The sequence below is a fragment of the Anser cygnoides genome, chromosome 7, assembly GCF_040182565.1.
Source record: "Anser cygnoides isolate HZ-2024a breed goose chromosome 7, Taihu_goose_T2T_genome, whole genome shotgun sequence".
NCBI classification, from domain to species: Eukaryota; Metazoa; Chordata; class Aves; order Anseriformes; family Anatidae; genus Anser; species Anser cygnoides.
Window position 1 is genome coordinate 18,121,119 of NC_089879.1, and position 15,467 is coordinate 18,136,585.

Below are 15,467 nucleotides of genomic sequence, written 5' to 3' on the forward strand. Positions count from 1 at the left end.
AGGAAAGGATAGGAAATACACACTGAATGGGCAGGTAGCCCCTGGGCAGGGAAACAACACACATAGACCTTCATAAGACCTGAGATCCACTTAAGCTCTGTCTTGATGGAATGATTTCTACATATAGAGTAAGCTGAAATTAAAAAACAAAACAAAACAAAAAACAGACAAAAACACTATGAAATCGGGCTTCTAAGAGCTGTTACATTATCACTTCACATAGATAAGAAATTGTGTAAGTAGATGGAAGAAAAGATTTCTTTGAAATCATACAGTTTTGAAAATGCTAGCTAAAGAGATTCATTCAAGTTGTTGGTTTTGTTATTTTTTTGATCTAGAGGACTTAATCTTTTTATCTCTGAACTTCTTTGAACAGTGAGTGAGTCAGCTTCACTACTGTTGGTCAAAAACTCATCCCTGTGATATCAAACCATCTTTTCCCCTATCAGTTTCGTTGCAGTGGAGTAATGATGAGAGCTGTACTCCTGTTATTCTTTAGAAAGATCTTGACAGTTTTGAATATTATAGAAGGTCAGAGATCTTTTTCAAATGTATTAATATGTCTTGCACATCTCTGCTGTTCACATCAATTTCCAATTGGACTCTGTTTCTGAGGCTTTTAATTTAATTTTCTGTAGCAAAAGCTACTGCAAAAGGGAATACTTTGAAGTGATGCATGAGCCTAGGGCATAGCTTGCTAGCTGTTTCAGTCAAGAGGATCTCATGTACATCGTATTTAATCCTGTGGCTCTTCTAAGCTTGTCTAAAGACTGCCAGTTAAATCCATGTGGTTGAAAGATGTCTGTGCAGTATCGTGGTGATGTCTGCTGTGCTTTTTCTCATGGGTTTGACTTCCAAACAAAGGCCCGTAATAAACTTATCTGCCTGCTGATGTTGTGGACAAATTTCCCCCAGCCCCAGGAGGTAAAGGTATAGTGATGGCGATGTAAACCTGTCTTGTTTGATGGCGTTTATATGTGATACAACTCCAGAAGTGCTGCTGATCACAGGATTTCCAAATTATAAGAATTCTGTCTGAAAAAAAACACGATTTGTCTTCCTACAGGTTGGCTTGTGGATACAACGGGCAGTTACACCGCGTCATTCCTCCTGTGTGGATTTTCTATGATATTTAGTTCAACGTTACTGTGTTTTGCGAGACTGGCAAAGAAAATCAAAAGAACGCATTTAAGGTCACTCACCAATGATACCCACAGCAAACATCACATCTGGACAAACGGAGCAATAGCTTACTCTGTCACTGGAGAATTAGACCAAAAGGATGCTGAATTTTTGGCTGTGGATACAAGCAGCTATAGCAACAGATGACAAGTACCGTCAAGATTCAGCGCTGTGCAGCTGTGACTGAGACAGAGGGGGCTGCATTGTGTTGCACTGTTGAAGATGCTACTTCTGTGAAACAAGGCATCTCCGTTAGGTTTTTATGTCAGGTTTTGTTAGGCTAAAATCTACACACAGAATAGAAAGTTAATGCAGTAATAGAACAAAGCTAGACTGAAAGAGAGTTGGTAGATACAAGTGTCGACAGATTTATTTCTAAGGAAATATGTTGACTCCAAAGGTAATCTCAAAAAAGGTAATCAGATATAATGAGAGAAAAATACAACGTAATCAGTCACCAAAGCTGAACAATAATGTTTAAATTATTTCAAAAATAGTATTAATGAAATAAATTTTTTTGGTGTTCCAGTCAATTGTTTCAATGGAGTAACACATGCCACTGAGAAACCTCTCCATTTATCAGTCTTCATTAAACTCTTTGTCAATAACTCTTTCAAATGCCAAAGCTATTTGTTATAAAATCTGCCAGGAAGCTGTGATTAATGCTGAAAGTATCTCTGAAGCAGCTTTAATTTTTACAGTGTGCCTGCATCTTGTACATACATTGCAACTTCATTTCAAATGTGGTTTTAGAGCTACTTTCCTAGTCCCCCTACAGCAAAATTTTGAGGTGGCTGTTGTTTTTTCTTTTTTTTTTTCTTTTTCTTTTTTTCTTTCTCCTGGAAACCTCTAAAGGATGAATTTCTAAACAGTGACATTCCAGGTATGATCCTCCAGCTGATCTTTTCTGGGTGGATGGAAGAGTTGCTGTGGCTGCTCAGCCATCTGAAGAGGAGTAAATCTGTACCAGGAGACTAGGTGTGCTGGTAGACAAACCTGCTCTAGCTTCATTAGTTGGAAGAAGTCCAAAGGCAGCCCAGGAGCCTGGGAGGAGAAGCTCATGTTTTTCCAAATGCAGAGTCTCTTCCTCCTGTAAAATCACTAGTTGTTGAAAAAATTAATTTTTGGGAGCAGATGACTGAGAAACTCCCACCCCAGATGCTATTACTAAAGAAGATCTTGACAGACAAGTTGCTCCTCCTGCATATTGCAATGGCAAGCCTCTCCCTTTTTGGATCCAGGAGACATCTTCAGGTGGTGCAAATTACTCATTTATACCAACTGGGGAGCTGATCAGGTCACTTGTCCTGGCTGGCCAGACAGCAACAGCTGTGGTTTGCTGATGATTTCCTGCTACTTGTGCTAGGGATGTACTACAGCTGGCTGATTCGTGGCACCTAGAGACTGAATGTAGCTCATGGGGGTAAATTACTGATGTGATGGTTTATTGAATAATGGGATGCTTCTACATTTCCAAAGTGAAACTGTTAGAGATGGAGGAACTTCACATTCTGAAGTGCGAATCTTTTCTGTTTGATGCTGTATAAAACTGTATTCTGTTCACTAGCAAATTGATCAGAGGCCAGATAAGTTTTATTAATGCTGTGCTAGTAATTTTGTTAATCACTTGCAGTATATTTGATGTTTGCTATTGGTGTCCTATTCCATTCTGGGCCTCAGAAGGGAAAGCAACACAGGCTGCTGTTCACAAATTTGATTTAGATCAGGAGTACACCCACAGGGTCATAACGTATTTTTTATATATATGAATAGTATGTGTATCAATTTCTTCTATTTTTCATGCATATTTCAAATATAACATATTAAAATTGTTTGTCTTCAGTTGTCTGCGCTCAAAGCATTTACCACTACCATGCTCCAGAAGTACAGTTACAGTTTGTTTGTTTTTTAAGGGACGATAATATTCAGGCTGTTCTCCATTCAGGGTAGGCTGGCATAGCACAGCGCAGCAGCAGGCAGAGACACCTGAGAAAGCTGTGAAGAATTTGCCAGGACAACATGGTGCTTTCCCACCAGCCCACTGAGCAGTGATGGATGCGAGCTTGGAAAGAGCATTCAGATGAATCCTGCCAGTGCTAATGCTCTGTTCCAGGTGTTCCATGCAATGCATGAAAGCACAGTGTAAGTGCAGAATATGATCTTTAATTGGTTTTATATATTTTTTTTCTAGGCCTTTGGACAGCTCTGCTGTATCAGCTTTGTGTTTAGTTTTGCATTGTACCTTTGGAAAGCTGAATTTTCATGTTAGCAAAAAGTACCTCAGGGTCAGGCAACTAACACGTCCCTACGTGGATTTAGCACTTACTCCCCCATGGAGTCAATGAGCAGGTCCTGAAGAGCAGGGTAGTTAGGGATCCAGTGAATGGGGCCCAAACAAACAAACAAAAAAAAACAAACCCAAAAAAGTGCTTAGGAGCAATTGCATTAAATGAAGAGTCCACAAACAAGCCCTGGTTTTGCAAAGGTGAGCTAAGGCGAAACCACCCTGAGGCTTGTTGTTACTCTCTATGGAAACCTCCATAGAGTAACATCCTCCTGGGATGTCACTTGCTACAAACCCCAGCTGCCCAACAGCTCCGGGTCTGAATTTAACCCCGAACTCCCAGTGCTGAGCAGTGCCCGGCTGGTGGGGCCTGCAGAGCTGTTCTGTCCTGGGTGGCAGCCAGACACTTGCCTGGGCAGATGCAGGATGCTGTCAGGGCTTCCTAAAGAATAATGAATGACAGCGGACTGGAAAGGCAGCGGGGGACTCAACTGCTGGAAGCACAGCATTTGTTTCTGTCCCAGGAGGTTTGAAATGGAGCAATCGTCATTCTTTTGAAAATCCTTATATTGAAGTGAGAATCGTTTATCAAATCTGTTTTGGAGAGGGAGGCATCTAAGAAATTGCACCTTGAAAACCTGTGTGAAAACTGTGTTGGAAAAGTAAAGCCCCTTCTGTGGAAAAAAAAAAAAAATTAAACACTTCTACCAGCTTGGATACTTTCTCCCTTTTTCCCCTGAAAAACGAAGGTGTCTGTGCTATTACATGGTGAATATACTTAATATTGTCACTATTCCTTTTTTGCTTTCTGAAGCGTAACAAGTTTATTTGGGAAGAAAAGGCATGGTTAAAATAAGCTGTAACAACACCTCCTGGCCGGCACAATGAAGTCCTTAAGCACAATCGCCTCAATAAATAATGCTTTCTGCTAAGTGACTTATGATGTATTCCAGTACAGTCTCCTAGATGATCTAGGAGGTGATTTGGACTCATGAACGAATGCCTCGTGCAGGGTTAGCCCCCCCCCCCCCTTTTTCCTGCAGCGAGGCAGTTGCGTTCACACGCGGATCAGCCGGCTTCGCTCCGGCGCCGCTCCGCTTCTGCCCGCTGGGCTTGGGCGGCGCGGGTGGCGGTGCCGCAGCACCACCCAGCGGGAGGCGATGAGGATCGCTCACGGTGATGAAGATGGAGCCTTCCAGGCTGGCGTTTTTGCCCGGAGTAGCTCGCTGCCTCTCCGCGTTTCCCGGGGAAGGGGCGGCAGGGTGTGGAGGGGCGCAGGGGTGTGCAGCCGGGGCTTCGGCAGCCTGCGCGACCCGTCCCTTCGTCTCTTCCCTGCTGCCCTCAGCAGTGCTTGGGTGGAAACTGTGCTGACGTGAGGAACCTCAAGACCGAGCTGCGTAGCGGGGTCACCCCGTGTACCGTTTTGCCCCACAGCTGAGCCCAGCACCGTAGGCAATCACCAGTTCCTGACTTCAGCCCTGCCGTTGTACCTACGAGCTTTGAGCACCATGTATGTGTCTGTCCCGCTCCCGTCCTCCCCGTTCTCCTCCCTCCCTCCCCTTTCCCTAGGTAGGGCCACCGCTGTTTGTAAGAGGGAAAGCTGGCAGGTGGCTAGAAAACGAGGCCAGACTTGGTTAAGTTTGTTAAGTTAGCAGTCCCAGGTGTGGATGAGCGTGCTGGGCACACTGTTATGCTCCTGGCTGCTTTTGTTTGTGCTATAAAAGATTCTCAGAGAGCTGAGAGGTCCCTTGATGCTTCATTGCCTGGCACCACGTTTTACGCTCCTGTAGGACACTGTCCTGTCTGTGCATGGGGCCTGCTGCTGCTCGGGGGGCAGGAAGGCTCCAGGGGGGCTGGGAACAGAAATGCCCACGCTCCCACCCTCCCAGGGACACGTGTACAGGCTGCTTAAGCGCTGGCAGTTGGATAGTGTTGCTGCCATATGTGTGGCTGAAGCTCTGACATCTTCTGAAGCTTGTTGTCAAACTTCAATGCGCACCTTAACCTGGTGTGTGGGCTCTGTCACCAGCTGGCTTCATTCTACACGACTGGCTAGGGCTCAGGAGTGTTCTGGAAGTGCAGTATTAATTTTGCCAAGCACCATCATCTATTATGCCAAGGTACGTAATGTGGAACTAGACTGGCAAGCTGTGAATACCTTTAGTTAGATATCTGAAGACAATCACTTCCTTAACCTAGTCACTGTCCTTTCAACCCTTTCTTCCCTTCTTGCGTGCTCTGTGTTCACTCAGCCCTTCTCCCACCTGCACCTTGCACTCGGGTTTCCATTTGTCCAGTTCTCCAGCTCCACTCCGTGCTCCATTTCTGGTTCAGTACATTGCTCGTGTTTTCCGTCCCTGGCTTGTTTCATAATGTGGCCACAGACAACCATCCCTCTGGCATCTCAGACACTGCCTTTCCTTCCACTCCAGGCGTTTGCTCTAGTGGTTCCCAAGAGTGCCAGTTTGGGTAAACTATATGGATGCTATTTTCTGCACAATTGAATTCTTTGGGGGAGCATCTCTGAAACCAGCCTTGCCAAGAGTCTGGGAAAATAAATGGGGCTATCTCCTGACTTTTCCATATCCTGCCCAAACTTCATCCCTTTTACTTTTTTGAATGGATGTTTCCCTTTCTTTCATCTACCAACATGAGCGTTGGTCAGCTGAGAGATACTAGAAGCAGCAGTTGGACAATGCAATGCTCTTTGATAGTTCACAACAATAATACACGTTTTAAGTTTCCAAGTAAACTAGACAAACAGTGGTTGTTTAAACAGTGGTCATTTATGTTAAACAGCACACAAGGTAGTAATCTGAACAAGTCTTCAACACAAATTTCTTCTAAATGACACAAAAAGAGTCTTTCCTTAATATTTGAAAATGCACCAGCAGTGTCCATTGTAGCATCAGCATGCCTTTCAAATTGAGAGGTTAAATGTTAAAATAGCATAATTCCCTGATCTTTTTCTCAGTAGAAGGTAAGATCTGGTTCCAGCTGTGTCCTACAGATCATCACTCAAAGACAACGTTTATACTAGTATTAGTACGGAAGGCTAAGATTGCTTAGCTGTTATTTATTCTTTCTAAGCATGCCCTTTAGCAGTGAACGCACAAGCAAATGCACAATCATCATCCAGTCATCATCTACAGTTTCTACATCATCACCAGAAGGTGATGATACCAGGTTTTTCATCCGGTTATAACTTCAACCTTAAAATGTGCCTTTTTTTTTTTTTTTTGAGAAGGATTTTTGGGAGCTTCAGCTTGAGAGGGAAAGTCGTAGCTCACATAACGCACTCAGATATTCTTCATTGTCAGGGTTACGTTCAATGGCTTTCTCATAGCACTCAATTGCTTCACGGTTCTCACCGTCTAGCTGGTGAATGAGTCCAAGTGTACCAAAATCTGCTTCATCTTCTACACCTCTCTGAATTCTCTCTCCCAACAATTTTTTGAGGGCAGTTTTGCACATACGTCTTTCATAAGAATCTTCTCCAATTTTCAGCCCTTCTTTGTAATATCTAATGGCTTCAGATTCTGATCTCTTACAATACTGATGAAAATATCCATATCGGTAGCATAGTGATTGTTTTTCATCAGAAGTCAGAGTATTTATCTGAAATGCTTTCTGAAATGTCTCTTCTGCTTCTTTATACTTCTTTGCTTTTGCATACATGACTGCTAAGTCAGTATAGCCAGAATAAAATTTTGTTTTTTGGTCAATCACTGCTTTAAAATGAAAAATGCATTCTTGAATGAGTTTTTCCACTTGATCTTGAGGTGGATTTCCTGCCCTTTGCAACTGCTTCAGCTTTGCTCTGTAGCAGACTCCCATCTGGTGACGCAAAAAGATAGATTTTGGTGTCACTGCTAAGGCTCTTCTCAAAATCTCCAGTGCCTTGTCCACCTCTCCTTTCTTTCTATAAAATATGGCAGCATATCGCAGGAAATAAGGAAGATTGGGGGTTTTCTGCATTGCTTCTTCAATGTATCTCTCCCCTTCATCATCTTGACGTAACTGCCAAAGTTTTAATGCAAGTAGTGCCATAAGAAAAGTGTCCGTTTGATTCAGTTCCACTGCACGCTTCAGGATCTCCACAGTTGAGTTTGCTTCTTCATTTGTTCCATTATAATGTTCTTCCAAACGATACACTGCTATTGCATAGCCAGCATTAAATTCTGGGTTGTTGGGTTCTTTGCTCAGAGCCTTTTCAAAGCACTCCTTTGCTCTCTCATAGTACTTTTTCCCAAACTTTAATAGTGCCCACCCTTGCTCAGCATAGATTTCTGGAAGCTGAATCTTCAACTGAGCAGTACCTGAAAGTTTTTTGCAGCTGTTTTCCACTTGGCTTACATAATCTTGAGCTTCTTTGTATCTGGCCATGTGGTAATAGATCCAGGCATAGTTTCCCCAGGTAACAAGACTTTTCATGTCGATTTCATTTGGATAACGTTTTTGAACAAATTCTTCAGCTTTCTGGAGATTTTCCAGGGCTTCCTTGTCTGAGTGCTTTAGGTGACATACATAAGAGAGTAGATTGTAATTTCTGAGATTTTCATAAAATCCAATATCAATCAGATCAATTATTGATTCTTCTAGGTAATCGAGATCTACATCCTCCTTCAGCAAAGTCCATGTAAAATAACATTCTAGCTGCAGCAGGGACTTCTTCAAGGAATTATTGGAAATGGTACTAGAAGAAATCAAAGAAAAGATTACTTACACTCAATTTACTTTTTGCTACTCATGTTTTTAAACTGGGCATGATGGTACTTCAAAAGTAGGCAATACCTCACTTGGTGCCGCTAGTCAACAGTAGTTCAAGTAAGCCAAAGCTGTGGGGCGCCATAAGTCTAGAGAGCTCAGCAGTTCTTTCAGTAATTCTCTTTGCCAGGGGAACTGAGGGCACCTCTTACACAGCCAAAGAGCTGGTGGTCTAGATGCCATAGAGGAGGGCTGGTCTCTAGTGTAAGGTTGACACTCCCCTGGGCCTCAGAAATGTGTTACCCTGCTTGGAAAGTTTGCTGAAGCCCACCTAAAAGAGGTAATCAAATAAAAGTGGGATGCCCCCAGCTGCTCTTGTGTCTCTGGGCTTCTCCATGTGTGTGAGGATACAATATCAGGACCTTGGATGAGTCTGGCAGCAGCCAAGGCAGGGTATTTGTCGAGTTCCCCCATCTACCTGTCCCCATTTGTGGGTGTGCAGACAAGCTTTTATCATGTAGCCTATCAATGATACACCTTTACTCCATATTAGGCCCTTCCTTAAAGAAATATTGGCTTCTTGGTCAGATCCTCCTTTGTTAGAAAGACTGCTCTGTTCTCCATTTTGTAAAACCAGGAGGATCTACAAACCTGCACAGCGCTACATGCACTGCTGTGCCGCTGCAATGTCACATAAAAAAAAAAAAAAAAAAAAAAGACTTCAAAAGAGGAAATGTCTTTTGAGAAAAAGGATTGAGAGCAAAGACTGGAAAATTCTGAGGAGACAAGTCAAGGAGGAATTGGGAAGCAGGTATTGCTGGCTCTGGGACAAAGTGCAGGATGCTGGGGAAAACAAAACAACGTAAGTTCCCACCCAAACCACCTGGAGTATTACAGATACTAGAGAAAATAGGTATTTATAAATGCTGTTAATGTCTAAGTTTATCTTACTGACCTCTTTGCCCTTATCAAGTAATCTTCTCCAACTAACTGATTCTTGATTGGTATCAACAACCGTTCTTAATTAAAAAACTCTGTAGGAAATTACATTTTTTCTGGGATGAAGGGGAAGTGAGAGCAAGTTCCTGCTGTGAGCACTACCTTGTTATAAACCTTTGTCCCCTGGGGAACACCAAGGAAGAACAGATACTGGCTGCCAAATCAGCAAAAATAGTCCAGGAATAGCTTGAAGCATTTAAGTAGGCCCCTTCAAATCAAAATTGAAATGTATTGTTCAAATTGTGGCACTAAGGAGCATGACCTAGTGATGGGACTTGGTACGTCAGGTTGATGGCTTCACTTGATGACCTTGAAGGTCCTTCCCAACCTACGTGATTCTGTGAAAATGAAATAAGTGATTATGCATTACCTGTTGTTTTGTTGCCTCAGCTGAGAACACAGAAAATTTCCATGGATGAAAACAACAGTGGAGAGTAATTTCATGAAAAGACATTTGTTGGAAATGAATGTCCCCCAAAAGGATTTGTGATGCAGATTAAATACAGTTTAGCTTAGTTTAATGCTTAGTTTGTGAGTGCAATTTCCTAGGTTCTCATAAACATCCTGGCTCTGCCCTATTTGAGTGTCTGTGTGTGCACGACAGTCCTCAGCAAATGTTATCACTTTTCTTTTGCTTCAGACTGCAATCCAGAACTGTTTGCTGGTCCTCGCAGCGATAGAGAAAGGAAAATAAATTCTCAGCTGCATCAGTGCCAACCACCCTTTTGGCTGGTCAGTGGCTGCTACTGCAGCCTGCATTTCATCCATGAACTGCCTGCACACAGCGTTCCTGATTGTCAGTTCCGAAAAATCAATAACGTTACAGCATCCAATAGAATCCTCATTTAATTTTCATTCCTCCAATAAATATTCTATAAAATATTTTCTGATGCTTCGTTTCTCCAAGTCCCTTACTACTTTCTGTTATGCATATTATAAACTTACATTCCCATAGCATAAGAGCACAGCAAAAAAGCAGCATTCAGAGACTACGTTGCTCTCTTACCTCATGTTCTTCCTTCTTTTTCCTTGCTTTCCTTTCTCTGCCTGTTTGAAGGTAGCTTGGAAGCCAAAGTGCTCACTGTTGTTGTGACTTGCCTTTTATGTGCTCCAGCCCTTGTGCTGTGTGACTGAAATAACGGGAACCAGAAAGTGAAACCAAGCTCTCTCTCTGAATCTGCAGGAGGAAGTGCAGCTACTGCCAGCTGGGGAATAGAAACTTAGGAGTACCTCAGCAGCTTTTATCATCTTGATTAATTAAAGATTAATGAAAGGCAGTGTGGGGACACAACTGCTGGAAGCACAGCATTTATTTCTGTCCCTGGAGGTTTGAAATGGAGCAATCGTCATTCTTTTGAAAGTCCTTATATTGAAGTGAGAATTGATTATCAAATCTGTTTTGGAGAGGGAGGCATCTAAGAAATTGCACCTTGAAAACCTGTGTGAAAACTGTGTTGGAAATGTAAAGCCCCTTCTGTTGAAATACAACCAGGAGGGAAAAAAAATCTACCAGCCTGGATACTTTCTCCCCTGAAAAATGAAGGTGCCTGTGCTATTATACAGTGAATATATTTTATATTGCCACACTTGCTTGTCTGAAAGTGTTGTCCAAACGCTTCCTGAACTCCGGCAGGCTCAGGGCCATGACCACTGCCCTGTGGAGCCTGTCCCAGTGCCCGACCACCCTCTGGGTGCAGAACCTTTCCCTAGCACCCAGCCTGACCCTCCCCTGTCCCAGCTCCATGCCGTTCCCTTGGGTCCTGTCGCTGTCCCCGGAGAGCAGAGCTCAGCACCTGCCCCTCCGCTCCCCTCATGAGGGAGCTGCAGGCCGCCATGAGGCCTCCCCTCGGCCTGCTCTGCTCTGGGCTGAACAAACCAAGGGCCCTCAGCTGCTCCTCATACGTGCCCCTCTGGACCCTTCCCCATCTTTGTAGCCCTCCTTTGGATGCTTTCTAATAGTTTTATGTCCCTATATTGTGGTGCCCAAAACTGCACACAGTGCTCTAGGTGAGGCCGCACCAGAGCAGAGCAGGACAATCCCTCCCCTCAGTGCTGCGTCTGAAGCACCCCAGGGTACAGCTGGCCCTTGTGGCTGCAGGGCACGCTGGTGACTCCTGTTCAACTTTCTGTCAACCAGAACCCCTAGATCTTTTTTCACAGGGATGCTCTCAAGCCTCTTGTCCCCCAGTCTATACATATAGCCAGGGTTGCCCTGTCCCAAATGCAGAATCCAGCACTTGGCTCTTGTTACCTTTCATGTGGTTAGTGATTGCCCAGCCCAGTAATTTGTGTTTGCAGATTACACTAAATTGGGAAATCTTAGTACACAGTTGAGTCCTGCATCCAGACTGTTCGTAAAAACACTGAAGAGAATTAGCCCTAAAATGGAGCCCTTCGGAACCCCACTGGTGACTGGATGCCAGCATGATGTGACCCCATTTACTAGAACCCTTTGAGCCTGACCTGTCATCCAATTGTGTTATCACATTATGTATTTATCTAGCTCTATGCTGGATATTTTGTCCAGAAGGATACTGTGAGAAACAGTATCAAAGGCTTTGATGAAATCCAGAAAGATATCAACTGGCTTCCTTTGGTCAACTAGGTAGTTGACCTTGTCATAAAAGGAAATTAAGTTTATTAAACAGAACTTTCCCCTTGTGAACTTGTGTTGGCTATGACCAATGACTGCATCGTGTTTGAAGTGTTCTTCAATAATGCGCAGAATAAACTCCATAATTTTACCAGACACTGAAGGGAGACTGACAGGCCTGTAGTTGCCAGGGTCTTCTTTCTTGCCCTTTTTGAATACTGGGACAATATTTGTCAACTTCCAGTCAACTGGGACCTCTCCAGATTTCCAAGACCCTTGAAAAATAATTGAGAGAGGTCTTTCAATGCCATCAGCCAGCAATTTGAGTCCCCGGGCGTGAATCCCATCGGTCCACATAGATGCATGTGTTCCCAGGTGGAGCAACAAATCCTGCACAAGGTTGGAGTTGGCTGTGAGTTTATCATTCCCCCAAGTCAAGGTCCTCCCACTCAGGTCTCCAGGGGTCCCAGGGCCCTTCACTGGCGTTGAAGACAGAGGCAAAGAATGTCTCTGCTTTGTCTATGTCCCTATTTGTGAGGTGACCATCCTCATCAAGTAACAGACCAATGTTATCTCTGGTCCTCCTTTTGCCGTTAACATACTTTAAAAAGCCCTTTTTTTTGTCCTACACACTACTGGCCAGCTTCAACTCTAATTGAGCTTTGTGCACAATTTTTTTCCCTACAATGGTGAATAGTATCTCAGTAGACCTCCCATGTCACTCGACCTTTCTTCCAGTGGCCATAGGTTTTCTTTTTCTGCCTAAGCTCTAGGAGATCCCTGCTCAGACAAGCTAACTTTCTGCCCCACCTGCTTGACTTCAGACATTTTGGAATTGCCTGCTCCAGTGCTTTTAAGAGGTGGTACTTAAAAAGTGACCAGCAGTGATGGACCCCGATGGCCTTTAAAAATGGAATCCTGGGGGACCTTACTAATTAGTTGCCTGAGCAGCCTGAAATCTTTCATGTGCTCCAGCCTTAATGCAATCCATTAGTTAGATTATGGGAACCAGAAAGTGAAAACAAGCTTCTGAATCTGGGAGAGGAGCTGCAAATACTGCCTGCTGGGAAATAGAGACTTAGGAGTCACTCATCATCTTTTATCATCTTGGCTTTATGTCATGCACTAAATTGTGTTGTGGAGCTCGTGGCAACAGCTGCTAAAAACTCAGAGCACTGACTTTGCTTAAATCCAAATGCAACTGTGATAAGGAGAGTATTTCAGGCTAGTATAACTTGACCTGGTTATCATGCGTAGGCTGGGTATCGGGGTCATTGCACCTCCCGCCTCTGACGGTGAATCTATGCACAGTTTTGCCCTGTGCTTTAGGCACCTGTTTTATCCATGTGGTGTCATCCATGTAACATTCACGTAACATCATCCTATGCTTGCCCTCCTCTATGCCACATCCTTTGCCTCCACATCTCAAGGGCTCTGCTATTGTGCCAGGTCTGTACTTCTCCATGCTGTCATTGTGCTAGCATCCTCAATAGCTCACACTACCATGAGCAACTGCTTGCTCTCTCCCAAAAACTACAGTTGTACCACACAAAGAAACATCATAGGACCTATCTCCATTCTTGAATTCATTCCAGTTTAAAATGTGAGCCAAAAATAAAGACATCTTTTTGATATACTGTCTACTCTCCTTTCATATTGATATTTGTGGTATTTGAGTCCTCCCATTTTGTGAGAAAAAGGTTATAAAAATACTCCCAGGGGTACCTCATGAGACTTTTCATGGCTCCTGGTACACATAATCTGCCTTTATGCCTGCAGCTTGGCCAGGAGATGGCTCTGCCTGATCAGCTGTGTTGAGCATGAGGGTGCGTGGTGCACTCAGCAGCCTGCAGGAAAGGCAGCACTTTAGTGGGTCCGACAGGACAGCAGCAGGGTTCAGCCCCAGCCGAGATCCAGCAGGCAGTGAAGCTGTGGTCAAGTTTGTCCTTTCACTGTCAGCCTGCCCCAGGTGCAGGTTTTGCCTGCCAACTGGATTATGCTGCAGGTCTGGTGGGAATATGACAGCTTTTTATTGGAACTAAAACAAATGAATCAGAATTGTCATAGACTAAAGGTGCTAAATTAAAGTATATGCACTATAAAAGGAAGTTTTATTAATATTCCATTGTAATACATCTTTTTCTATCCCTTAGGATTAACTTCAGGATGGCTGGAAGAACAGAGCGATTCTCTTCCCACGGTACTGGCAATCCATAAACAGGAGTGTTGGTACACTTGTCCTGGAGATGTGTCTTCCCGCAGCAGCTGTAGGTCACGCTATCTGTGGCACTAAGCGGGAAAGTGGGAAAAGAGCTTGAGCACAGAAGGTTATCTGGAATTCCAAAAGGTGCAAATAAGATGGTGATAAAGCAGAAAACATAGATAAACCAAGCTTTGACATCTTGGTTAGAAAGGGAGATAGTGATCTAATTGGTAATTATATGATATCCTCGTCAATTTGGGAAACTGTCCATGCTGAAGGTTTTTTGTTAGATTCTGATAGTACCTTTGATAAGCTTAGTCCATGTATCAACAATGCTATGTAAATATAAAATGGCCTAGAGCTTCCATGTTTGGAAGCACGATGCACAGAAATGCTGATTCTTGCTTCAATATCTGCACCAAATGACTTTGCTAAGAGTGAGCATGATGTTGCAAATTAAGTTGTCAAAAACTGGAAAATGAGAGCAACAAAGCAATATAGGGAGCTACAGGGATGTGAAACTGCAATCTTAAGTGTCCACAAGCATGTGCAGATATAGTCCACATGTGCAGAGGGGAATCAATCCAAAACTGCCTGTGAAATATCTGTGCACCCTGTACAATGCAGGAATTTTCCATCTGGAATGCAAAAATTTGCCCTAATGGTTTGTATTTTTACAGATTTAGTTACATCTATGTGCTTCAGTTTGACACAAATGCTTGTTGAATAAAGTAAGTGCAGAAACCGCTTGAACTAAAGTAAAGGTAGGAGAATATACGCAACGTCTTTCTGCAGCTGTCTTTTTAACACAAAAAAATCAGAAATATTTCTACAGTTCTGCTACTTTGGCTTCAAGGAAAGCTACAGAAGTTTTGATGAGAGCTGCATCTTTCAGAGAGAGCTGCATTGTTCAGCAGCAAATGCAAGAGATTCTTGGAAAACACATGCAGAAATGGGCTGGAAAGAACAACTGTGTTCCTATTTTTCATATTGCTTATTTTAATGTACTGTACATATACAAAAATAGGGAGTGTCTTTAAAAATATCTACTCATTGTAGAGAGAAAACTCATGTCTGTATGTTTCCTTGGAGTTGAAATGGATACCTGCTGTGAAAGAATTCTCCCCCGGTGTAATTAGCTCAGCCAAATAATTGCCTGAGCTGCGGTGTTCATTATTAAAATCATGTGTATGAAGTGTGCCATTGTAAACATTTGTATCGCTTTAAATATCTAGTTTCAGTTTAGCCGAGTTTAGCATGCCATTACTACGTCTGAGAGCAGCACTTGTGGCATTTTATAATTTAGGTTTTCCTCTGGAGGGAAGAGTACCCTGTAATTAATTTTGCAGAAAACCCAGGTGAATCACTGAGCAATATTTTTGCTACCCAACTTCTTTAAAACAAAACATGACCCTAAGAAATGAGATCTAGAAATCCAAAGGGTTGCAGAACATCACTTTCACTGAGTGCACAGGACACCTTGACATATCAAAACAAGC

At 43.2% G+C, this 15,467-nt stretch overlaps 2 protein-coding genes across 9 annotated transcripts in view; one reads left to right on the forward strand and one right to left on the reverse strand.

The window, feature by feature from the left end:
- SLC16A12 (solute carrier family 16 member 12) overlaps positions 1–3,650 on the forward strand; it is a 43,595-nt gene extending 39,945 nt beyond the window's left edge. For all 8 annotated transcript variants that reach the window (XM_048069245.2, XM_048069246.2, XM_048069244.2 and 5 more), the window contains one exon: positions 1,067–3,650. In XM_048069245.2, the coding sequence (XP_047925202.2) occupies positions 1,067–1,329 (263 nt within the window). In that variant the 3' untranslated portion in view covers positions 1,330–3,650. The remainder of the gene's footprint in view (positions 1–1,066) is intronic.
- Positions 3,651–6,233: 2,583 nt separating this feature from the next.
- On the reverse strand, positions 6,234–10,367 carry LOC106044214 (interferon-induced protein with tetratricopeptide repeats 5-like). The gene is made up of 2 exons (XM_013194152.3): positions 10,179–10,367; positions 6,234–8,162 (listed from the first exon to the last, which is right to left on the reverse strand). Exons 1-2 carry the CDS (start codon positions 10,181–10,183, stop codon positions 6,728–6,730), a joined length of 1,440 nt encoding a protein of 479 aa, XP_013049606.3. The 5' UTR covers positions 10,184–10,367; the 3' UTR covers positions 6,234–6,727.
- Positions 10,368–15,467: the final 5,100 nt, after the last annotated feature.